Here is a 26,742-nt window from a genome sequence, read left to right as displayed (position 1 = left end):
TATTCTTGTCTATGCAATGACGAATGACACACACACATACAAGACGACCGCATATTACCATAACCTATTTCTAGGGTGCATGCGATGCATGTTGGCAAACAGAGCTTATCTCTAAGTCCCTATCTCTTGCTTATGCAGATCTAATCTTGCTCTCTTGAGTCTAGATTCTAACCTAGCTCTCTCAAATCTTAGGTTCTTTCTTTAGACTCTCTCTCGAGTAGCTCTAAAAAGTGTTGGGCGCAACATAAGACAAGATGATCGCATGCAATGAAGATCCTAAGTCATGTTAGCTAAGTACTTCTCAACCCATTCGATAGATTTAGCTACTCGTGTGTTTTTTAAAGAGAGTGAACAGATGTAGATAAGTAAGTTCCATTTTATAAATATATAATCGAAGTACAGAATGACAATGCGGAATAAGAATAAAGAGCATGGTAGCAATTTCTTGTTTCCCAAGGCTTTTACAATGTTCTCCTCTACTCTGCTCAAAAGATAATCTTGCTCTCGCAAGAGTCGACCCTCTCTCTATTTTTCCACGCTCCCTGGAACTCTCTCGAGCTGACCAGGAGGATCTTCTAGCATCTCTTCCCTTCTCTCACTTCCGCCTTCTAAGTATAAGAAACTAAGAACAAAGCTAAGTATCGTTTAAAGGGTGAACTCTAAAAACTGGGCGAACTGGACCAACTCCTTCACTGAAGATGGCATTCGGTATTTATAGAGCTTCAGGGTGAAAATCTTCTTCTCTCTTATGATTGCACTGATGGGATGGCATTAATTCTCTGTCTGATGCGCTGAATAATTGTCACCGAAAAGTTGAGTGTACTTGCTACAGTAGGTCATTAACGGCTTGTCAACTTAATTCGGAATCGACCGTCATCAGCTTTCTGTCCCATCGTGATTTATTAAGCTTTCACCCAGATGCACCCACCTTAATGTGCCGGCTCTATGCGNTTTCACCCAGATGCACCCACCTTAATGTGCCGGCTCTATGCGGCCATCTTCTTGATCAGATATTCGCGAGTGCAAATGATCGCATAGCCTTGCGGTCGCAATCTCTTAATGCGCTCGGATGTTAATTTCTTCGGATCGCATTTCCGCCTTGCGTCAATGCATTTTCTACATGAAAATATATAAGTTAGCTCTTTTAATACGATGGATGCGTGCGATCGCAATGTTATGAACTTAATGCTTTTGGACGCAATATTGTATATTTTTACCATCGCAATCCTGCATTGTTTTATAACTTTGCGTTGTAATAACGTGCATTTCTGCCCGTTATCATCCATCAACAACAGTTGTTGCCCCATCACATCCTTCTCAAGAGTTAAGAATGCCTCGACGTAATGGGTGTTAGGAATGTCCTAGAACTCGCAGTTCGTGTTAAACATTCTATTTATCAATAATAATGAATTGTTGATTTTGCATCTTATTATGGAAATCCAATAAACATATCCTTGGCTATGGTCTGAATGCTGTAAATTTATGTAGTGACATAAACAGGATCAAGTTGACAGTATATAGCCTAAATGGTCTAATAAGTATATGGATGAAATTGGGTATCTCATTATGGGAACACTATTGGATGTGGCCCACTCTGTAGTTGTTACAAGAAGTTGTAAAGTGCTACAAACGATGTGATCCACAAATCGTTCATATTGAGACATATGAGTGGGGTCATCCTATGCAATGAGATTGCATATAGACTAGACCACGGAAATAGTCACTTTTTTTTATAACGATTATTTACTGTTAAAACTGACTATTTCATTTATCATATAACCTAGGTTAACTCGATCTTAATCCTAAACTAGCTATGAGCTCCTGTTTGTTCGGGATTATCCTTTAATCTGCAAACGATGAGAGTAGTCCAATAGCACTGCTCAATAAGCATCCCATTTTAGGGATAAGACCAGATGAATAACTGGGGACATAGCCTTGCAAGATGGAATTCACTTCTACCCTATTTAGAGTTAGCAGATAGGTTGTTCTCTTAAGTACTAATTCCAGGTCTTGAACAATCGGGGGCCCACCTTCTCATGATAGAGAAAGGATTTGATTCATAGAGATTATGAATTAGAATTGTTCATTACAGGGTCAGTAGGAACTTAAGGAACAAGATGTATTCACAGGGGTAAAACGGTACTTTTGACCTAACTGTGATTACGAACAACCTATGAATGATCGACTTACTGATATGGTTATTAAATGGACATAATATATCTACAATGAGGGGAGTTCAACTATGGGCTATAGTGGAGTGTCCCATTAGTTAACGAATGAGGGTAAATCGGACTAATGAATTTAGCCGATTAATCTTGAATCATTGGAGCCCATGATCTGTAGGTCCGCGAGGTCCCCCTACTAGCTCGTAAATGGTTAAGCTTTAGAGTAGCTTGAGAAATTAATTTGAAACGTTCAAATTAAATGGAATAGGAGAATATATATTTAAATATGATTTAAATATATGAAGATGATTATTGTGCAAAAATTAATTTAATATTTGATATTAAATTTAGAAAAGTATTTTTCAGTTTTATAAATCAAAATGGTTTTTGAAATCAAATTTTGATTTTAAAAGAAAATTGAAAAATCAGTTTGCATGCATTAAAATGAAAAATGTTGATTTTCCAATATCATCTTCTTCATGTTCATACAAATCCCATTTTCTTCTTTTCATTAATACTCCAAGCATGAGCTGCAAGCCATGCAATTCTCTTCTTTACATGTTATCTGTAATAAATAAAGAAGATTGGAGTGAATTGAAGGCATGCATAACACAGAAATTTTGAGAGAAAATTTCAGTAAGAAGAAAGTGTTCTTCAAAGTGAGCTGTTGTGAGTCTCTCCCTATTCTTCATCATTTCAAGTTGTTCTTGAGTCCCACAACTCGGTCTAAAGATTCAAGAGGATAGTGGGGAAGATCTTGAGGTGGTTCACAGTGATCTTTGGTGAAGTCTGCTGTTGTACAATCAAGTTCTTGAAGAATTCTTCAAAGGTATGATCTTAAAGTCCTCTTTTTAAAAGAGCATACTTGAGTTTCTGCCAAAATTAGTGAATTTGAATGCTTATGGATCCTTGATACTTCCACTGCATGTTTTCTAACTCTTACAGTGGGAGGGTTGTTCATCAACCTGAACGCTACATGAGTTTAATAGAAACTCAAAACATCATACCTGATGATGGCCTAGAGGATCCATTAACCTTTAAACAGGCAATGGAAGATGTTGATAAGGAACAATGGATAAAATCCATGGACGTAGATATGGAGTCAATATACTTCAATTCTGTCTGGGAACTTATAGACTAACCACATGGGGTAAACCTATAGGTTATAAGTGGATCTACAAGAGAAAGCGAGACCAAACTGGCAAGGTGCAAACCTATAAAGCCAGACTCGTGGCAAAAAGTTTTACCCAAAATGAGGGGGTTAATTATGAAAAAACCTTCTCTTCTGTTGCCATGATAAAATCAATAAGAATACTTTTATCATTGCCACATATTATGACTATGAAATATGGCAAATGGATGTCAAGACATCTTTTCTGAATGGTCATCTTGATGAAAGTATTTTTATGTCTCAACTAGAAGGGTTCATTGAACAGGGTCAAGGACAAAAAGTTTATAAACTTTATATTATAATGTATCAAATACGTTATAGTAATTATATCGTGTTTAATTAAATTAAATTAATTATATCACATATAATTAATTCCCTCAATTAATTTAAACAATTCAAATTTGTTCAAATGAATCCAAAATTGATTCTCATTTAATCCCCGTTGAGCTACAGAGGGGACCTCATGAACCTATAGCTTGAAGCTCCAATAGTACTTGAATAATTAATTAAACTCCTTTAATTATAATATAATTAAAGGAGTTTAATTAATTATTCAACCTTTATTAACTGTCGGGCACTTCAATAAAGACCGGCAGCTATACTCTTCGCACTACAGATATACTTCTATGTCCATTGAATATAACCAGTCAACGGTGCAATGACCCTTCACAAATTGCTCGTAACTATAGTCAGGCCAAAATTACCACTTTTTTCCTATAGTACATCTAACTTCTCAAGTACCACTAATCTCTCTAATGAACAATAAATCATAGTCCAACTATGATTAAACCCCTCTCAGGCCAGGAGAGAGTGTGGCGCCACATTGTTCAAGCCCTGAAATTAACCTTTAAGGGAGCAATTTATCTACTTTCCCCTACCTTGAGAAAAGAGTGAATTTCGTCTTGTGTAGTTATGTTCCCAGCTCCCCTATTAGACGAGTCCCCAAAATGATAGGCTTGTTGAGTCGGCGATTTGGCCACTCTCACCCATACAAATCAAAGGACCGCCCTCATAGGCATGAGTTCACAACTCATTTAGGATTCAGATCATGTCACTTATAGTCATCCCAGTAAAATGTAAGTCTCTATTATGAACGGTGTTATATAATGAGACTAGTCATTTCATGGTTTGGTTTTATACAAACTCATTTTTATATAATGCCCTCGCTCACATAACTCCACATGAATTATCAGGATTAGATCATTTATTGCACTTTACAACAATTGTAACATCTATAAAACGGATCGTACTCGTAGTATCACCAGGATAAGGTATTCCACATCTACTACAAACTATTTAGGTTATCACTTAAACATGACCCATTTATATGTCTCTACATACATGTTTAAGCTATAGAAGATAACCTTTGATATTAGTTTATTGGTTTGTGGGTTTAATGTTACTAAGTGTGAAATAAAGCATCTCATATTTTATTAAATAAATAAAATGTTTATACAATACAATTACAAACTACAGGACCTTACGAGATTTAGGGCATCAACCCCAATAGTGTCTCCTTCTTTCCGTGCATGATAATCTTCATTCTATTCAAGATACGTTTTGAAAAGACGGACGACCAATCACAATGTCTAAAGACTTCAGGGTCGTCAACAACCCCAAATGTCTTCACATCAAATTAGGTTTTCTTGTCTTTTTCAATCATCACTGTTTCGATGAATAATGCCAATGCGACCTTGACGGCATCTTCATTTTTTGTAAAAGTGAACTTCTTGAACGTATTCTCCACGTCCTTGCAAGAACTATCCTTATCATTTGGGTCCTTCAATTCAAGAATAAGTTGTCGTAGATTCTCACCGCTTGTTTCTCTTTCTACAATTTCTTTGGTCGGCCACAACCCAGTTATCATATTAAAATCGTCTTGAGAGAATGTTACCTTCTTCCTCAATATGTTGAATGATATAACGCCTGGGTTCGTATCCGTTACCTCCCTCAATAGAAAATGGTGAAAAAGTTTCCCATTAAATACAAGATCTATGTCCAACAGTGGACCAAAGGCCGTTGTCCTAAATATTCTCATCTGCTCTTCTGTCAACTTATTCTTAATAATGGATGCAGTTTTGTGGACTTGGCAAGAAACTGTAGCAGGAAACTATTTCTCAGCAGGGACGGCCATCTTAGCAACCTATAACAAACGCATACATTAGCACAATAAGTAAACGATCGTATAATAAAAACCAAAAGATCGCATAACAAATAACTAAACGATTGTGTAACATAAAACAAAATGACCGATCGCATTACGAATCCTTTCAATCCCTTTCAAAAGAGAGTTTGAGAGAGTTTGAAAGTAAAAGGATTTTTCAGCAAAAATCACTAATTTTTTTAAATGCATGGGCTTCATAAATCTGATTTATGAAGTATTTAACAAGTTTAAACATGAAAGCACTCATCCATTCAGCCAATTGACACCTTAATTAGCACTAAGTGAGTGGACAAGGTGTCAAAAAATGGAAAATCCCACTACCAACATCAAATGTTGGATTTTCCTACTTTGAATTCATTTTTCAAATTAAATTTAATTAAAATTCATTTTTCTAAAAAATAAATTTTCTAAATTTGAATTTTGATTTAATTGAAATAATTAATTAATTAATAATTTAATATCATATATTAAAATAATGAAACACCTAATTCAATCATGAATCCTATTCATGTGCTCAATATTTAAATACTGTAAACTCTCCAATTTACGTATAATTTCAATAAATTAAAACGTTTAATTATATCGAATATAATTATCCAAACCCTAAAATTGAATTTGAACATTTCAATTTCGAATTTTGAACACTTCAAATTCGCTCAATTTTTCTAATCCAGGGTGTAATATTTTACGAGCTAGTAGAGGAACCTTATGGACCTACAGATCATGAGCTCCAACGACTTGAGATTAATCGGTTCAACTCTTTAACTCGAGTCAATCAATATTCGTTAACCACAAGACATATCACTATAGTTCAATGGTTGCACTCTTCTCATTGTAGATATATTTCTGTCCACTTGATTTAACCATAATCAGTAAGTCGATCCTTCACAGGTCGTTCATATTTACAGATGAGTCAAAATTATTGTTTTTTCTTGAAAATTTATTTTGCTCCTTAAGCTCCCACCGATCGTCTATTGAACAATTGGTTTATATTTCAACTAATAAATCATGTCCCTTTCGGTCATGAGAGGGCGGAGTCTCTTTGTTCAAGACCAAGAGTCGATACTTAAAGGAACAACCTATCTGCTAACACTAAAATGGGTAGGAGTGAGTTCCATCTTGCAGGACTATGTCCCCAGTTATCTATCCGGTCTTATCTCCAAAATGGGAGACTTGTTGAGCAGTGTTGTTGAACTACTCTCACCTATGAAGATCAAAGGATAATCCTGAATAAACAGGAGTTCATAGTTAGCTCAGGTTAAGATCGAGTTACCCTAGGTCATCGAATTAAAATAGTCTGTTTTAACAATAAACGGTCGTTATAAAAAAAAAAGTGACTATTTCGTAGTCCGATCTTATGCAAAACTCTTTTGCAGGATGCCTCTACTTGCATGTCTCCACATGAACGATTTCGGGATCACGTCATTTACTTCAATATACAAAGTAGGTTGTATCCATAGTATCCCCAAGACAAGGTACCCAATCTCATCCACATACTTATAGACCTTTTTGGCTATATACTATAAGTTGATCCTCTTTTATTCATATAATAGTCATGGATCCGTTTATTGGATTTTTATTACATAATCCAATTTTGATAACACTTTTATGGAATAAAAAACTTCAACAATACTTTTATTGATAAATAGAATATGTTTCCATGATTTACGAACTACGAGTTTTAGGATTTTCCCAACATGGTAGGCGTGAATCCTTTGTGAATCCTAAACGACCTGCAAGAATACTAAACGAATATAAACATGCATTCAAGGAGAAGAGTCATATACCTTTCAGAGATCGACGACGATGGAAAATGTATACAAACGACCAACGAGAAGATGGTTAAACGCTCAGATGAAGATGAGAGACAACGAGTCAGGTATGAGAGCAAAAATGAGAGAAAACGAGAGCCAAAGTAGCACAGTGTGAGAAGATGTAAGTGAAAAAGTGGGGTGAGCGATGCTTCGTATCGCGGCTTAAAGGGTTTTTTAAATTGGGGGTAAAATTGGTATTTCACAAGGGCAAAAGGTCAGTCATAGATAAGTTTTTAGAAAGAGGTCATCCGTAGAAAAGTTTTTGCTTTTTGGGTTATTTTACGAAATTTTCCCAATTTCTTGTTCTTCTCCATTGCATTTCTAAATTTATCCCTTTCAAATTCAACAAACCATTGATTTTGCAAAGCCTTTCATGTAGAATTCAAAGCTTAAATTATGAGAAATGGCTTCAATTTTATCAGTCATTTTAAAATTATCTCTATACTTTCAAAAGTTACGATATTATTTTGAAATTCTCATAAAACATTTTAAAATATTTTTGGAGTAGTTCCTTATAATTTTATACAAAAATTGAGATATGAACGATGTCGTAGTGACCTAAAACGAAAATTTGGATCACCGTATTGTTTTAGGTCATCACAGCATAATTTTAAATCCCGACTTCTATTTGAAATTCTAAAATATTTCTATTCAAAATAATTTTGAAAAATTAATGAAAATTGCGGGATAATATGCATCTAATATGACAATAATTAAGACAATAATTAGGATGCTAAAATTGTCATCAAATAACAAGTGGTTGTAATAGTTTTTCATTTCTGTTATGACTTTTAAGACAATGAAGTGACCATATAATATGAAAATTTTATAATACTTTCTTAGCCAACGTGAGTATTCTCACGTAAAATTAAATTAGGGTGATTTTCAAAAATAGAAAAATAAGTAAATTTATTTACATAAAATAGTAAACTTTTAATCTTCTTTGATAGAGGTTGATAAAGATTGATAAAAGTCTATCAGTGTCTATAAGCGAAAAAAACAAATAGAAGTCTATCATTGGTAGACGCTGATAGAAACGGATAGAAGTCTATCAGTATCTTTTTTGCTATTTTTGTAAATAGTTTGACATTTTTTCTATCTATGAAAATTTTCCAAAAAATGATTATTCAAGACAATAAAAGTTGATATGTACTCATTTTCTTGAGGTTGGAAGTTCAAATCTCTAAATCTCACGTATTTTATTTAATAAGTCCTAAACTTTTATTTTGTGTATAGTACAATTAAGAATTTTTAAACAAATGTTGAATAAGTTGATTATCACCAGGTATGTTTGGATTAACTAGAGAAAAAAATGTTATTAAAAAATCATTTTTATTTAAATAAAAACGATTTAAAATACACTTTGAATGTGTATCAAAAGCTATTCTGAGTGGTTGTCAAATACTTCAACTTTTACAAAAAAAAAGAAAGACTTATTTTCAAAATTAAACATTTGAAAAGTTAAACAAAATTTAAAATTAAAAGCGGACACAAAATTGAAATTTCAAAGACGTGTGGACAATTTTTAAAGTTTATGAGGTCAAATAGACACAAATGGAAAGTTAACTTATAATTCAACCTTTAATTTATTATTTATAAGAGTTACCATAAAAGATAGCTAAAAAAGAAAAGAAAGCTTCACAAGCCAAATAGAGAAATTTTTTAATACAATAAATGTGGAGATATGAATATTTGATCCTTCGATCTCAAGAGAAAATGTATACATGTTAATTACTCCTGAACTAAAAGCTCATGTTGAGCTACCCAAATATAGATTTCACTCCTTAATCCAACTAAGGAACTAAACAAATCAATCTTCTACACTAAATACTCTTAGTTGTTAACGTTATAGCATAAAATCGATATTTGAATTGATTTTGAATTATTAAAAACATGCTATTGAGTTATTTTGAAACGATTGGACTAAAAATGATTTTAAGCATTTCAAAAGATCCCTATCAAATATGTCACATTCATAATTAAATCATGAAACTACCAAAAGCACATATAACAGAGTAGTGGAAAGAAATCCAATAACACATATTTGATTACTAGTGTGTGCGCACACATATATATACACATGAATAGAATAATAGCTTAAAATATTTTCACATATATCATCTATCACTTATTGAAAATAACATTTTGTTATATTTATAAATAAGTTGACTAATTTTGTTATATTTAAAAACCATCCAAAAAAAGAATGTTGTATTTTTATTAGAACAATTAGTTCGAATATTAATTGATAATGTTGTTACATTTAATAGGACATATTGTAATTAAAGTGTGGGATAGGAGAATCGAACCTCAAACCACGAGGTTAACAGTAAAAACAATATGTCAGTTGAGCTACGCTCTTGTTGACGTGACCCCTACACATTTACCATGGTACCGAATTTCACAATAATCACAACAAATCCAAAACTCTTCTTCTTTGTATTTCTCTTCACAATATCCACAAAAACTTTCTTATTCTTTTGATGTTGATTCCATAACTGCCTCCGTTACCGTTGGCAGCTCATTTATCATCTCAAACAATCGCTCCCTATGTATATGCAATATTCCATATATATAAATATATAAAGCTTAGGGACTTGTTTGATATTTTTAAGAGTTTAAAGATAAAGTAGATACGAGAGGAATTAAATGATTAAGATACATCTGGGTTATATAGGGTTAGTTTTAACTAACCCCTTAAAATTTGAAACTTGTTTCAAAACAACCCTTATAAGATTTTGCTATTAAAATTCATAGACGGGAACTTTGCATCTACTTATACGAATAAATCTAAACACATGCCTAGAAAAAAAATAAATAAATGAAGACACACGGTGTTGACCGTATTTATTATTGTCTTCCTTCGAATTTTTCCATATTCTTTCACTTATGATTTTTTTTTTTTTAGCTCTAACCTCTAAAATTTATGTCTTGTATGTACGTATCTAGATTTGTTCATTTAAGCTATATACATAAGTCTACACAAACTTTTTAATGACAAAGCCTCCAAAGATTTTCTTTTTTTATATTAAAAAAAATAATAATTAGACTTTAAAAGTTAAAAAGAAACTTTTCAAAATTTATGAGTATAACAATTGAAATAGCTTCATATTTCATAAATATTATTTTAAAAGGTTAAATTACCATTCTAGTCTTTATGTTTGAGTTTTCGAAAATGTCCTTATTTTAGGTTCTGAATTTTTAAAAATAGATTTTAAATGTTCCTCAACTAATTTATTAAAAAATCATTTATAAAAATTATCTATTCTCTCTATTTTTTAAAAATATATTTTTTTAATTTTAAATATCATATAATAATTAAAAAAAACTTTAATGACTTTTTAATTTAAACTTATTATTTGAAAATTCATGGATTAAAAAAATACATTTTGAAAATTTAAGAACCAAACACAATTATTCTGCAAATTTAGAGATTAGAAAGATATATTTTAAAAATCTAAAGATCAAATATACGATATTCTTTAAAACTCGAAGATTAAGAAAAAATAAAATTTCTTTTAAACTAATATTGAAAATAATTATATATTATACCTATCGAGTTTGCGGAAATGAGTGTGGGAAGAGTTATGGAAGGCCATGGAGATCAACCAAGCGTCGGAGTGAAAGGCAACAAGTTTCAACCATTGGATCAGTGGAATCCCTTCTCTCCCAAAGTTAATCCCCACCGTCGGATCCCGATTCTTACACATCATTTCTCCGTTCGTTACTTCACGTAATTCCCATTCTCCGTTCGTATGTCCGTACAGGCACACCTCTTTTTCCTTCTCACTAATTTGTCGAACAAACTCTTCAACATCTATAACAAAAAGGAGAAAATTTTAAGTTGTCATTTGGGTTAAGAAATGAAGTTGTTTGGTCGGGAAATTCACGAACTTTAACGGTAGAATAAGAAAAAAAATATTTTAAAGTGATCTTTAAATTTTGAGTTGGTTTTTTTTAGTTCTTGGTTTCTCTTAAATTTCGAGTTTCGTTTTTATTTGATAAGTCCAAGTTTCAAAATATTATCAACTAATTTATCGAATAGATTTTTTCTGAAATCTACAACATAGAAATAAATAATAGTAAGAAAATTAAAGAAATTAAGTTGTTTGAACTTTGAGTGGAGGAAGAAACAAGAATAGGAAGAAAAAAAAATATCATTCTTTTTTATCTCTATGTTTTTGTCTCGTTTCTATTTAGTCATTAAGTTTCAAAATTATAATTTCCAATTTTTGTCTTTAGGTTTTGGATGTTACATATTTATCATTGAGTTTTGAGTTTTGTTTCTATAGACTTGTTCTTTTAGCATTGATTTTTTTTTCATTATTTACTTTTTAGTGATCATTAATGTTAATGTCAATTAATTAATTTAAAATAATAAAAGTTTATTAGTTTTCACCAACTTTCTATTACTATTAAAATTAATTTTATACTAACTTCATTTCATGGTTATTTTAAATTAATTAACTAAAAAAATAAGATGAAAGTGGATATTAGTGAAAGTTCAGAAGTATAAAAGTGTACAATGGCTGAATAAAACTAACCTAGAAAACTAAGATAATGTAATATTTTGAAATCTATGAACTAAACATAAGTTAAATTCAAAATTTAAAGGTAAAATGGTAATATTTTAAAATCTAAAAGACCAAATAAAAACTAGATTATAAAAAATAATAAAATAATAAAATTTAAAAAAAAAAATCCAAAAGAATACCTATGGTGAGAGATTTGATTATGGCTGCTCGGCGGCCGGCAAAATCCTTGAATACCTCTTCCACCGTTGCCGCCACCACCGGCTGCAGCGCTCGGGCTTTCATCACCGTAAAATGCTTATTTTTGAACCTCTCCCTGAACTTAGACTCTTCCTCCGTCGTTACAAATTGCTTCACCTTATCTGTTATCATCGGCAACTCGTTTATCATCTTAAATAGACTCTCTCTGCATGGGCATGTATGCATAGACAATATAAACAATAGGAAATAAATCCACAAAGAAAAATAAATAAACACACTAAAAAAAACTAATAAAATAATTAAATATTTTCTTGAATATAAATTTGTATTACTTAAAATCCCAAACTAATAATTATTAGAGTTTCTAGACCAATAATGGTTACATATATACACGTATATGTGTAAGAATTCTTTAAATATGTTGGGATTATTGTAGGAGAAAATAGTAGTTTTTCATTAATACAAGAAATATCTAATTTAGTCCATGTTTGAGAGCTAAGAAATTTTGAAATTATTAAAATCACTTTTGTCGGATTTAAAATCACTCTCAAACATACCTTTAATCATTCAAAATCAACTTAATGTTAAATTTTAAACTTTTAATCGCATTTTTTATTTTGATTATAATTAAAATCATTTTTGGAATGATTTTGAAAATAACAAAAATAATTTTAACTATTTTGAAATCACTCAAATAAACTATACCTTTCGGATGGAGTTCGAAAAGAATGGAAGGCGAAGGAAGTCAACCAAGCCTCACTATGAAAGGCGACATAGAGTAGCCATTGGTTATGGTCCATGGAAGTTCTGCCCCAATTGATTCCGACGGTAGGCTCCGGCACTTCGGAGGGTAGGACTTCCACCGGTGGCTTCACTTTCCATTCTCCGTCCGGCAGACCGTACAGACAAACATCAGGCTTCTCTACAAAACATTAACACGAAATCCCCAAATTACCCCTACTTAATTATAATTAATTACACGAAAATATATATATTTTTTTTTTTTCATTTCGATCCTAAGTTTCAAAAAGTTATTCTTAATATTTTCAAATGTTGCACTTTTATCTTTGAAATTTGATCCCTAAAATCACGTTTGGTAATCATTTTATTTTTGTTTTTGTTTTTTAAAATAAAGTCTATAGACACTATTCTCATCTTCAAATTTCTTCTTCCGTTACCTACTTTTTACCAATTGTTTAAAAAACCAAGTCAGATTTTGAGAACTAAAAAAAGTTTGTTTTTGTTTTTAGAATTTTCCTAAGAATTCAAAAGTTGTACTTAAAAAATATGCAAATCATGGTAAGAAATGTGAATGATATTAGATTTCATTTTCAAAAATGAAAACCAAAAATAAAATTATTATCAAACAATGCCTAAATTTCTAGATTTACACTTTTCATCTTGATTTTTCATTAAATACTTACTCAGTTTGATACCTAGGTTTTCGGTTTAGTATTCGTTTGGTTTGTAGATATGAAAATGTTACACATTTAATCCTTATGCCTTGAATTTGGTTTCAATTTAAAACCCTGGATTTTAGAATGTTACAATTTTATTCTTCAAATTTGAGTTTTGTTTCAATTTGATCCCTAGATTGACGAGCTTTACATTTTTCAACTCGATTTTTTATTAAATACTCACTTTTAGTCATTAACATTAATAGTTTCTATTAATTAATTTCAAATAATTATATACTGAAATTTAATTTTAAGTTTAATAATGATGCAAAATAGTTAAACTTAATTAATTATAATTCTTTCAAATTAATTAATATATAAATGTGAAATCTAATTAATTATAAATTTTTTAATCCAAATACTCACATTTTTAATTTTGATTTTTCACTAATTTTTATCACTATTAAAATTAAAATTAAATTCTACTTTATAATTTTTTTAAAAAATAATTAATAGATATTATTAATGCTAATGATTAAATCTTAATGAAAAATCGAAATTAAAAGCATAAATCTTGAAATCTAAAATCTAAATTGAAGCAAAATTTAGATATCAATCATAAAGAAGTAATTTTTTTTAACTTTAATACTAAAGTGAAATCAAATTCAAAATTTAAAAACTAATTTAAGAATTAAATATTAAAAATTTAAGAACTAAATATTTTAATATTTTGAACTAAATGGAAATTAAAAGAAATGTAATATTTCCTTATCATTAAAAAGAAATTAAAGAAATTTAAAGAAAGGAAGAAAGAAACCTGGATCGCATTGGCGAAGAAGTTCATCGACATCTGTATTAAAAAAAAATCAAAATTCAAATATCACTGTTTAATTATAAGATAAATCAATAAAACGAAAAGAAAATAATAATAATAATAATATTAAAATTTTGGACCAGTGGTGAGAGCTTTGATAATGGCGGATCGACGTCCATAATAATCGTCGAAAGCCTCTTTGACGGTCAGACGAGGAAGATCAGGAAAACGACATGTCGTTTCTGGGGTGGAGTTCTTGTTATTGGATTTCGATTCATCGTCTCTCGCCATTACTTTAGAAACTCTGAATTCTTTTTTTTTCTCCCTTCTCTCACTACGTTTTAAATTTTTAATTTCTACTCTCTTTCAGAGGTTATATTCTCTATTTTATATGTTTACTATTAACGTCTATCCCATGCCATTTTCTTGTTTAAATCATGTTATATATATTTGGGAAAAATTATCTTTTCAGTCCGATTTTGGGTCTAGATTTCTATTTGGTCACTAATTTTTCGAATGTGAAACATTTGGCCATTAAGTTTTAAGTTTTTTTTCAATTTAGTCCTTGGGTTCCATAATGTTATAATTTTACACTTTAGATTTGACATCAATTTCTAATAATTAATTAAAAATAATTATGAATTGAATTTTTAGATGTGATAAAAAAATGGTGAAACTTAATTAATTATAATTTTTTAATGATTTTTAGTTATTAACATAAATTAACATTAAATACGAAAAATGAGTATTTGATGAATAATTGAATTTAAAATGTAAATCTTGAAACATAGGGACTAAATTGAAGCAAAACTCAAATGTCAAGAGAAACTGTAACATTTTGAAACCTAGGGACTAAAATGAAATCAATTCAAAACTTAAAAACTAAATGTGTAATGTTTTGAAATTTAGAGACTAAATAGAGACTAAACCAAAACTAAGGATAAAAAAAATGTATTTTTTTTCCTATATATTTTGTGGGGAAAATTTAATTTATACTCCAAATAATGGGAAGATTGTGAAGTTTAAAACATTAGATATGACGAAAAATGTTGAAAATTTAATTTTATGGAAAAGGTGAAAGGAATAATCATAAAATGCCTATGGATATTTATGAAAAATTATTTTTAAAAATTTATTTATATTAATTAAAAAAATATATTTTATACTTTACTAGTGAATGAAAATGTTTACTATTTATCTATCTTAGACTTTTATCAATTTAGAAATGTATTATAATTCTATTTTAGGATCATTTAAAATGTATATACATATCTGTGTAGACCTTTCTTTAAATGTAAGGATTAACATGCGTCTGAAAAATATGTTCGAATAAAATAGATAATAATAATTTTTCATTAATATGAGAAATAAGTATTTATTTAAAAAGAAAAATAAAATAATTATATGATGGTTTTTGTACAAAAAAAAATTATATGATAATCTATCTTGCTATATTTTGACAAGATTTTGGTAGGATGATATTCTTATTTCATCAATTTAAGGTGGTTTTAATGGAATTCATTTGAAAATAAAGAGTATATACATGTCTTGACCACTTGTATTTTAGTGTTGACAATTTAGTTTTTTATTATGTTAATATCTTAATCATTACACAATCTCTATATACTAGTAAGATTATTTTGTATTAACACAATCAATATTAAAATAAATAAAAATAAATAAAAAAAAAAAAAAAAAAAATGTTCAGTGTAATGTTGAACTTTAAGAAAGAAAAAAAAAAAAACAATGGACAACCAAACATACTATTTCTGATTTTTTAAAAAATAAATAAATAAATAAACCTATTCTCTCTCAATTTCTTACAATAATATCCATCTTTCAATTTTTTACAATAATATGCATCTTCCTTTAGTACAAAAGAGAATTCTTAATCAAATTTTAAAAACAAAAACTAATTTTTCTAAATTTAGCAAGTGTTTATAAACTTAAATTTCAAAAATAAAAAATAAAAAATCAAATGAAGACCAAGAGTTTTATCAAACCCTTCTAAACAAAATACAAATGAGTTGTTTTGAAACTTACCATCTTTAAATTAAGAAGGAAAATGTAGGTTATAATTTTCCCATTTTTCTATCTTTATTTTTCAACCAAATTCTAACTATGTAGAAACATCAAATTGAGTAACGTCCAAGAAATATATGATTCGAGTCTCCTAACCCCATTGTACTAAAAATAATAATAAATAATAAATAAATGATTGGATAAGCTGCAGCTGCATAATATTAAAAAACAAAACAAAACAAAAATTAGCATTTGCCTTGGTTTTCTTTCTTCTTTTTGCCTTTCAAATTATCATACACAACTAAAATTAGTTGTTTTTTTGGTGTGGAACCAAAATGGTTGAAATCCAAATAGTACCATATCAAAGGGCACTCTGACTCTCTGCCATATATCTGAAACCTAAAAACCAAAAACCCATTAAGAAAAGGAAGCCCCTCCAAGTGAATATTTGATTACTACTACTACTATAGCACATTCCATTTGCTCTGATAAATCTCAACTGCACCCAACTTCTTACAGAAGAGACAGAGACCTTCTAGTTCCTGGATATGCCACAAATCAGTTTGGAGAAGGAAGACCAAATCAATATAATTCAAAACCCCACTTCGCAGCAAGTCATCATCTATCTAGTGCCAAAAGCTGAAACCAGTATAACAAACCATAAATAATCCAGGACAAGTATCCTCAGCTTCATCGAGGAAAAATGAAAGCCAATGTCTATTAACACAAGAACTAAATAAAAAGGTGCACCAGTCACATTCCAGAAACACAAAACGATACGATGAAATACCGAAAATAAAATATAATGGACAATCCAAGCTCAGGAATTTGGATGAATGGCAAAAAAACAATAGTACATATCCAACAGAAGGCATTTCTCCAATACTCAAAGCCTATACTTGAGGTTCAGGTTATATTCATTCCAGAAAACATATATGAATTCAACTAGTGTTTCTAAGATTCAGAAATGCTTCCATCTTTAACTAATCTAGTTCATGTGATTTATAACTAGTACAGCAAATGGAAATTTGCTAGGGTGTGTGCAATCTTGTGGGTTTTGTAGGGGTGAGTGGAATAGCAGGATTTTTAGAGGGGTGGACAAAGATCTTAGTAAAGTTTGGTCCTTTGTTCGCTTTCATGTTTCTTTGTGGGCCTCGGTTTTGAAGACCTTTTGTAACTATTCAATAGGTGTTATTTTTGCATAGTTGGAGTCCCTTCCTGTAGGGGAGGAGTTTTTGTGGACAGTTTTTTTGTATGCCCATGTATTCTTTCATTTTTCTCAATGAAAGCCGTTATTTTTATCAACCGGGGGGTGCAGGGCGAGTGATTTATAACTAGTCCTATTTGAATAACCTATCAAACCCATACCCAGTTTAATAAGAACTGGCGGAAAAGGAGTTTCATCGTTAGTTATGTAGAAAAACTCATGGAACAAACTCTAATTGAGATCTTTGTTCTTAAACAAGGAATTATCGAACCTTTGTCGTCTCCTGATGATTCACTTTCTCTATTCTCTGGCACATTCTGATCAATAAACTGCTGAATTGTTCTCCAATAATGATCTCCACCGGCTAACCAAGTGTCCATATGCATGCCAGAGGCGAAGTCGACGAAGAGACAACGGTTGTTATGAGCAGCTGCTTTCGCATACAGCATCTGCATGTGAACTGGGGGAACCATCTCGTCTTGTAATCCAGATAAGAAAAGAATTGGCTGCTTAATCTGCAGAGATAATTTCAAAAAGGGCTACTTATACAACCGAAGCAAGAAATAATGTAAAAAATAACGATATTTTGAACTGTCAAACCCCACCTTGCCAACTACATCGATGGTGCTCCATGGAGAACGCACAAGAAAATTGAGAACCTTGGGACCTTTTGATCCAGGGCCTCCAATAAACCACTTTAGAAAGGGTAGCAAAACTCCAGCCATATCCAAAATTGAAGTAAAAGTATTTTCTAATATCAATGCAGCAACCTGCAATTCAGAATATGGTAAACAACCTACAGAATGCAGAATAAAAAGCACAAAAGAACTCGAAGAAGATCAACGTATCTTATGACAGTAAAAGGTTGACAGTCACACTGGACATGGAACATTTTGATTCAAAAAAGTCACAGTAAATCTCTAGGTGACATTATCATGACATTATCAAAAGGCAAGCGTAGCCCTACAAATAATACCTTGTCAGGGTTATTTTTGGTAAGAACTGCTCCAACTGCACCCCCAAGTGACCTTCCAAACACTATTATCCTAGACGTGTCAATATCGGTCCTTTGAGAAAGATGGTCCAATGCAGCCTACTCAAGTAAAATAAAAGCAGTGTTTTCAAGTACTCTTGTTGAAAAAACATAATATTTGGAAAGAGAACAAAAATGTAATCACACAAAACGGCTCTGTAAATCTATAGAACAAAGATAAACAGATTCCTATCGACATGTGAAAAAACTTATTTTTGGTTCAATCATAGCATCGTCGATCACCGCCCTTGAGCTATCGACGACGTGGCATCGAACCAATGTCGAAAGAACATAATAGAACAGAGAATCAAGACCAAAGCACACCTGAGCATCTCTAGTAATTCCATGCTGAGAAGGATAACCATCACTTGCTCCATAACTGCTTAAGGTCATATGGCATCAGTGATCATTCCATTAAAGTAGCAGCAATATATGTATATCAATGAACATATTGCTGCTGAAATATATGTTAAAAGACAAGCTTGCCACATTTATGTAAAATAACATACCCTCTATATGAAAGCATGAAAACATTGCACTGTAACCTTTGTATCATGATGCGGACCATTTCAAGACGATGGGCGATGTCTAGAGCAGGAAGTCAAGGTCAAAAAATAGGAATTGAACCCGAAAACCCATCAGCATATTACTAGCATACACAGACTATTTTTTATATTACCAAATATATATAGTTAAGAGTCAAGATTTCACACGTGCATCATGAACAAAATTCAAATCTAAAATGGATAAGATGGATATATAAACATGCTAGAACATTTAGTTAAACAATAATTTTCTTATATCCAACTTCCACAAAGATGGCCATGACAATCAGGATACTTCCAGCATTCTCTTGGAAAAAAAGGATGGTAGGACCTGCAAAACAGCCGTATCACAATGTAAGCCTTGAAAGCTTACCCCACATTAAGGTAAATATGCAAGCCCAAAGAGGGAAAAGAAAAGTAAGAAGCAAAGCAGTATAAATTAAGCTGTTAAGGGTGAAAAACAGACAAATATACAGTTAAAATAACCAGGAAAAAAGATACATGAAAGAAGAATATCCCCATAACTAATAAAAGAATTGATGACAAGCATGTATGAGAAAATACACTTTAGGAGTTATATAAGCAGAACCAAAGAGAAATTTTCCTTCAGATCAATACAGGAGTACTGTTAAAGAAATGTTATTTTCCAACTCTATCAAGCCTTCGATCCAAATCATCTACAACCATTTAGAGCCTTAAAATAAGCATCAGACACGTATTAAAGCCTGCATCAGTGTGTAATCACCATGAAAGATGAAATTTTACAAGATGTTAGAACCTGCAAGGGAAAATTCTCTATTTTTTAATTCAAAATAAGCCCCAATCCTCTTAGAAGTCCTTTAAAAATTAGGTGATTCCACATCTGGATTCCTCTCTAGGAACATTTTGTTACCATCTTGCATGCCACAAATATAACAACAAAAGAGACCTTATAAACAATGTTAGATATCTTCATTTTTTCTGATACCCCTTTTGAACCAGCATTTTCATTTCAACCTTCAACAACCAGAATAAACTTCAACCACTGTCCATTTAAATCCAGCATGTGATACCCAGCAACATGAATACCTGAATTCCATATTCACCCAATATAGTACTCTCTTTAATGCAACAATTAAAAGAACTTTTACATTCCAAGGTACAAATCATGCAGTACGAATCCAGCTATCCAACAGTCCCTGACGCACCCATCACGAGATTCCCCTAAACAAGTACACCAGCATCTCGTCCAAATAGCCAGGTCCCAGATATCCACATTCTCAATCATCCTCAATTCCCCTTCAATTTTAAGCTAAATTTATTTGGCACAGATTTTATCAGCTAAGCATCCAAACTTATTCACAAAGAAATGATCAACAGGCCATCTCGACAGATCTAATCATTAAGCTCTTCCCTCCATTTCATACCACTCTCTTCAGAAGAGAAACACAAAACAAATTCATCTCGATAACTAATCAAACAACCCAACCACAAAACAAACCTAAGATCCGCCAGTCCCAGGTCCAAAAATCAGCTCAGAGTCACAAAAAAACAGAACACAACCGCATCACCTAAACCCTACCAGCGAAATCCATCAAAATTCAACAAGAAAAATCGACACAACCAAAAGAGAAATGAAAAGAGAAGAATCAAACCTCGGCAATCGGGGAAGAGTTTAATGAACCACGAGTGAAGGCGGACTCCATCAGAAGATCGAAGCCATACATCCTCATAAACAAGGCGAAGCCGAGATGGGTTAATCGCATAAGATTTCGTAAACCCAGGAAGAACCGGCACATAAACCAATCTCTCTTGAAAAGCGACCAGTAACGCCATTCCGGCGACCACCAAGCCTCCGACGCCATAAAGCAACGCACTCACATAAGATACCATACTCGATCTCTCCCGTTGCCGTTGGGTTTGGTCGTTTTCCCTCGATTTGAAAATTGAAAATTCAGGGTCGGTGGGTAATGGGGAAATTCATGAGATTTTGAAGAAGAAAGAAGATGTAAGGACTGAAAAGGGGAATTGGGTTTGAAGTTTGGAGTAAAACTAAACTTGGGTTGGTGTTTAATTTGCCGTTGAAGGGTTATACAGTGTATGCGTGTTCGTGTTCCTCGCACAGTGACATCGGCAAGCAGTGCTTATGGGCTATGGCTATGGCGCTGCTCTGCTTGAGCTTTGGACCGCACTCTGCCAAAATAAAGGTTAAAAAGGGACTCCGATTCCGTGGCCGAGGCTCCGCCTTATTTTTCTTCCCCCTTGGCAAGAAAAATGTGAAATGATTTTAAGTTATGAAATATGACCCCAATTTGAGGTGTTTTCGTATAGATCACCTCATTTTAATTTCGCTCATAAGTGGATGTTTGACCAACCAAGTGAAGTTAATATGTTAGAGTTTATAAGTTTGTATTTAGATGGTATTTGGCTCTTCAATATGAGTTGAATTAGTATAATATATCAATTCAATATTTGGTCCACCAATTTTAGATGCTGATAAAGTTGAGTTAATATATTTTACCAACTCATCTCAACTCTCCCTTCTTCCAAGGTTTACAATGGTTCCACCCATTGGCCACTTGTCACACTCCGGAAACTAACTCTAGACTCCAACAACCGCCTTCAATGACAATTCTAGCGATCAACTCTATGCTCCGACAACCACCTTCGATGACAACTCCAGCAACCAACTCTGGCTCCAGCAACCAACTCTGGGCTTCAACAACCTTCACGCGTCCATCCAAAAACTAATTTTGGACTCTAGCAACCACCTCCGTTGACAACTTTGGTGACCCAACTCAATGACTACCTTCACGCGACCAACTCCAATGACTAATTTTAGGCTCCGACAACCACCTCTGACTACAAACTCCGATGAAAATCAACTTCAATGACTACCTTCGAGTGAGCAACTCTAACGACCAACTAGGGGCTTCAACAACCACCTTCAACTACAAACTCCGGCAAAATTCATTTTTGACGATCAACTTCGATGATCACCTTCGCGTGACCAACTCTGGACCCCACAAACCACCTCCGATGACCAACTCCAACCACCTTCATGCAACAAACTTCAGGTTCTGACAACCACCTCCGACTACAAAACTCTAATGAAAATATTCTTCGATAGTCAACTTTGACAATTACTTCCGATTATTATAAGACTGATGATGGTTAAAATATATTTATGCGTAAAAAATTGTAAAATATTTTTTGTATTCAATTAAATTCACATATCATATGAGTGTTAAGAATATTTAGACAACAAGTATGTATGTAGTTGAAAAATATGTAATATATAACATAATATTTTTTTTTTTGGAACATGATCTAGCAAAAATTAGTGAAAAATGGAAGATTTGTCTATGATGATCCTCCAAAATTGGAGGAATTGAAAATGAAATTGTTGAAGAAATGTGGTGACAATAAAAAAATGCAATTAAAAGAATAAATGACAGAGTAAAGATAAAGAGCAACAATAGGAATAAGAATAAAAAGAATAAGGTGATAATGAAATTCATGGGAAAAAATCAGGACTAAAAAATTTTTATTTTCTCTTTGATTTTTTATTTTATTTAACCATATTTTTTTTAAAAAAAAAAAATGTAATGAGATAACTCTTGTTCATTACCCAAGAAAGAAAGGAAGGAAGGAAAAAAAGCTTTAAAATTTAGAAGAAAAATTGCATTACATATTTTATTCAATACAAAGATGGGTAATTATTGAATAAAAAAGTTTCAAAATAAAAATATTAATCATGAAAGTATATTATTTAGAGTTAAAAAAACTGTACCAGATACTTCAGACATATAAACTCAACTCTGCACCCTAAACACAGACATATGAACTCAGACTAAATAACTCTGCATCCCAGACACGGACATATGAACTCCACACATATATAAACTTCACAGACATATGAACACCAAATATTATATCTCAACTTGGCGCCTCAAACAACCCATTAGAGTGTAGAATTGTAAGATAGAGTTTTTCGAGATTTATGAAAAGTAGATTAAGAGGGGAAAATGGAATTCCTCGATAAAAGTGAAGAATAGAAAAAAAAATGAAAAGATTGAGTTACTTGTTAAGTGTGTAAACTTCAATGGTGCTTGTTTTACTATTGAAGTTGAGTTGTTTATTTAAGTTGGTGGGCCAAAAGATCCCTCACAACGAAGATGCAGAGTAGCCAGAGCACACGTATGCGTAAGATGCAAATTTGAGCCTAATGTTTATTTGATCCTTGTGTTTTAAAATATTACACATTTAAGGCCATGTTTGGTAATAGATTTTGGTTTTTTGTTTTTTTTAAAATTAAACATGTAAATAACTCTTCCACCTCTAAATTTCATATTTTTTTTATTTATTTTTTATTAATATTTTCAAAAACCAAGTCAAATTTTGAAAACTAAAATAGTAACTTTTAAAAACTTTTTTTGTTTTTGGAGTTTGGTTGCGAATTCAACTTTTGTACATAAGAAAGATGTAAACAATGGTAAGAAAATGAGAGAAAATAAGCTTAATTTTCAAAAACAAAATGTTTACTAAAAGGGGCCTTAGTACTTGAGTTTTGAGTTTGGTTTCAATTTTGTTAATAGATTTTAAAATATTACAATTTTACCATTGAGATTTGAATTTTTACAATTTGTTTCAATTTGATCCCTAAATTTCAAGATTTACACAATACTCACTATCAATCATTAGCGTTAATGTATATTAATTAATTTAAAATCATCATTATTAATTAAGTTTCACTATTAAAATTAATTTTAAAATTTTACCTTGTAATTGTTTTAAATTAATAAACATTAACACCAAATACCGAGATGAATATTTAGTGAAAAATGAAGGTTAAAAATGTAAATATTAAAATTTATTGGCTAAATTAAAATAAAACTTAAATCTCAAAAGTAAAATTATAATAATTTTAAATATAAAAACTAAATTGAAACCAAACTCAAAATTTAACCAAACATGTAATATTTTAAAATAAAGAAATTAAAAGGAAACTCTATCCAAAATATAGGGAGTAAAAATATATTTTAATCTAAATATTTTGTGGTGTAAGAAATTATGAATGCTCACCACATCCACTAAATTATGAATCTTAGTTGAGAATTTCAACATTCATACGAAAATAATGATTTTGTATTTAAATATTATTCTTACATTTATATCATATATCATAAATTATAATATCAAGTAATTACCTTGTATTCTTTCTATTCCAAAGGTTCAAATTTCAAGATCTCTACGTTAAAATGAATTTCTAATTAGTATAATCTTCTTTCTCAAAGATCGAAGTTTCGATCTCTCATCTTTATAATATTGATCTCACTGAGGTGTTTTTTTATGATTGATGACGTTAAGTTAATGGTTCAAGATCTTGGAGAGCTTGTTAGAAAAGTTTTGGAAGACCGGATGTTTTTTTTTTTTTTTCTCAAACTCTTCATCTGGGTGATTTTCTTTATTGACGTCTCTTGATGTAACTCTCTAGACATTTGTTATTCTGTTTTCCTAAAAAAATCTCAACATCTCTTGTTATTGTACTAAAAACGATCATAGATTTTAAACACTTTAGAATTTGTTTAAATCGTTTGTGTTAAACCACCAGTTTAAGCTTTTAGGTCAATCGATGATTTAATAGTATTTGGTCTTTCTTATTGTCTTCAACAACATATAAGAATGAAAATTCAAACTTTTGACTAAATTGATAATATATTTTAATCAATTAAACTATGTTTAGATCGATTGATATATCAATTAAATGGTCATTGTAAAGGTAGGGTTTTAATTTTTTTTTTCTTGTCCACTCATTTTATTTAAAAAGGAGTGTAATGATAAAGAAAATAATGTATTTAAACTTTCTTTTTTGGGGTCAAAACTATCAAAGTTTAGCTAGAAAACAAACAACAAACAGTAAAAAGTGATTCCTTAGTAGAACATCAATGGGTTCCACAAAGTGGCAATGTGAACAAGTTTTCTTCTTTCATTACCCTATTATTGTACTTTGTGTACTAAAAAAAAGAAGACCCATTTTGGAAAAAAAAAAACTTTTAATGTGATTAGGATAGACCACTTTATTCTCTAAATAGTAATTAGAGAATGACAAGATTAAGGTTAAATTACAAGTTATTTTCTCGGTTTCTAATTTTAAATTTGTATTTATGTGTCTAACAGATGTACGAACTTTTAAACAAATGTTAAATATATTATTTACGTCATTCTTTGATAATCATTTGGTTTTCGTTTTTTAATTATTGAAATTAAGCTTATAAACACTACTTCTTCTAGTAAATTTATATATTTTGTTATTCACTTTCTACTAACTAATTTGAGACATGTGCATGCACGTGTTTTATAAAGTTCAAAATTTAATTTAGTTAAAAAAATAACTTTTCTTTAGTAGGATTAATTAGGGGTGTTCAAAAAAACCTGATGACCCGAAAAAACTGATCAATCCAACCCAACCCGCGTAGTTTGGATTGGGTTATCAACTCATTTTAGTTGGGTTGGGTTCAAATAAATGAAAATTTTGTGAGTTTGGTTGGTTCATGGGTTCACCTAATATAACTCAAACCAACCCGAATCAATCCGAATTTATTATTACCTTTAAAATATATTTTTTATTACTTATAACACAATTATTTGTACATATATTATTTTAATTTTATTTAATTCTAATATCTTTTAAATAATTCTCAACAACTCTTAGAAATAGTTTCTTTACCCTTTAGAAATAAAATTTTCACTATTTAAATTGAAATTGAGTTGTCAATCTTAATTCATTATATGAAAATAATTAAATAAGATTTTTACATATTTATGTTGTGCTTCTTTTTAGAACAAAATTTTAAACAAATGACCTGATTAATCCGAACCAATTCAATCCAAATATTTCATGGTTGGATTGTGTTGGGCTCATTTTCTAATAAGAGTTATTTGGGTAAGAGAAGAAATTTATAACCCGAACAATTTGGTTGAGTCTAAAAAGTCTTTTAACCCAACCCAACCCAACCCAACCCAACCCATGAACATCCTTAAGATTAACAGTTTTTGGCCTAAGTTCGGTCTATTTTGACGTTTCTCGATGGACACATAGAATAAATATAAGAATAGTTACTAAGTAGGACCTAAATATTAGTCAAATAAGTTTGGTTTCAAAATATACCAAAGCTAAAAAGTTGAAAGGCTAGAAAAGTAGTAAAATTTAAGGATGAATAGGATATGATTACGTTTTAATTAATTAATTTATTTTACTATTCATGTAAAGTAAAGTATCAATAAAATAAATAATTGATGGTTTTTTATTCATAAAAAATTGGGAGAATTTCCACCTTTTGATCTGTCTTGAGACAACCAAGCAAGCAATGGAATCAAAAACAAATTTAAGAAAAAGTAGACATTAATGAGGATCAAAAAAAAAAAAGGAAAAAAAAAACATGTGAAGAAAGTAGTTGATGATCATGCTAGTGGACCTTAGTATCAAAGAGTTAGCTGGTCAAGCCTAAAAGCAACCTATACCAAAGACCAAACTCTAAAATTACAAAATTGGCCAAATGTAAATTTGAAGGACATAAATATAATGATAAATATCTTTTTTAGTTCATTGCTTTTGATTGAAGACATGAGGTTGGTTGAGTTATATTTATATTGCTATATGATCTTTAATGTTAATATGGGAGTAACTCAATTAGT

General features: G+C 31.0%; 1 protein-coding gene and 1 non-coding gene across 2 annotated transcripts; both read right to left on the bottom strand.

Annotated features, from left to right (window-relative positions):
* Nucleotides 1-16,499: 16,499 nt before the first annotated feature.
* On the bottom strand, nucleotides 16,500-21,330 carry LOC120071521 (alpha/beta hydrolase domain-containing protein WAV2). Its single transcript, XM_039023844.1, has 8 exons — nucleotides 20,700-21,330; nucleotides 19,361-19,396; nucleotides 19,030-19,108; nucleotides 18,845-18,899; nucleotides 18,464-18,580; nucleotides 18,093-18,257; nucleotides 17,759-18,002; nucleotides 16,500-16,919 (listed from the first exon to the last, which is right to left on the bottom strand). Exons 1-8 carry the CDS (start codon nucleotides 20,935-20,937, stop codon nucleotides 16,903-16,905), a joined length of 951 nt encoding a protein of 316 aa, XP_038879772.1. The 5' UTR covers nucleotides 20,938-21,330; the 3' UTR covers nucleotides 16,500-16,902.
* LOC120072398 lies at nucleotides 18,654-18,797 on the bottom strand. The gene has a single exon (XR_005480458.1). It is a non-coding gene; the product is annotated as a small nucleolar RNA snoR2/U65 (small nucleolar RNA).
* Nucleotides 21,331-26,742: the final 5,412 nt, after the last annotated feature.

Source organism: Benincasa hispida, chromosome 2, assembly GCF_009727055.1.
Source record: "Benincasa hispida cultivar B227 chromosome 2, ASM972705v1, whole genome shotgun sequence".
NCBI lineage: Eukaryota > Viridiplantae > Streptophyta > Magnoliopsida > Cucurbitales > Cucurbitaceae > Benincasa > Benincasa hispida.
The sequence above is the reverse complement of the archived record's forward strand: the minus strand, read 5'-3'. Positions and strand labels throughout refer to the sequence as shown.

Bases quoted from the DNA above. Each gene is read 5' to 3' on its own strand.
- LOC120071521 (XM_039023844.1), bottom strand. From the start codon at position 20,937: ATGGTATCTTATGTGAGTGCGTTGCTTTATGGCGTCGGAGGCTTGGTG. The intron at 18,900-19,029 runs GTATGTTATTTT...GACCTTAAGCAG, and splicing joins TTCATGCTTTCATATAGAGG to TTATGGAGCAAGTGATGGTT. The intron at 18,003-18,092 runs GTGGGGTTTGAC...TTATCTCTGCAG, and splicing joins CCATCGATGTAGTTGGCAAG to ATTAAGCAGCCAATTCTTTT.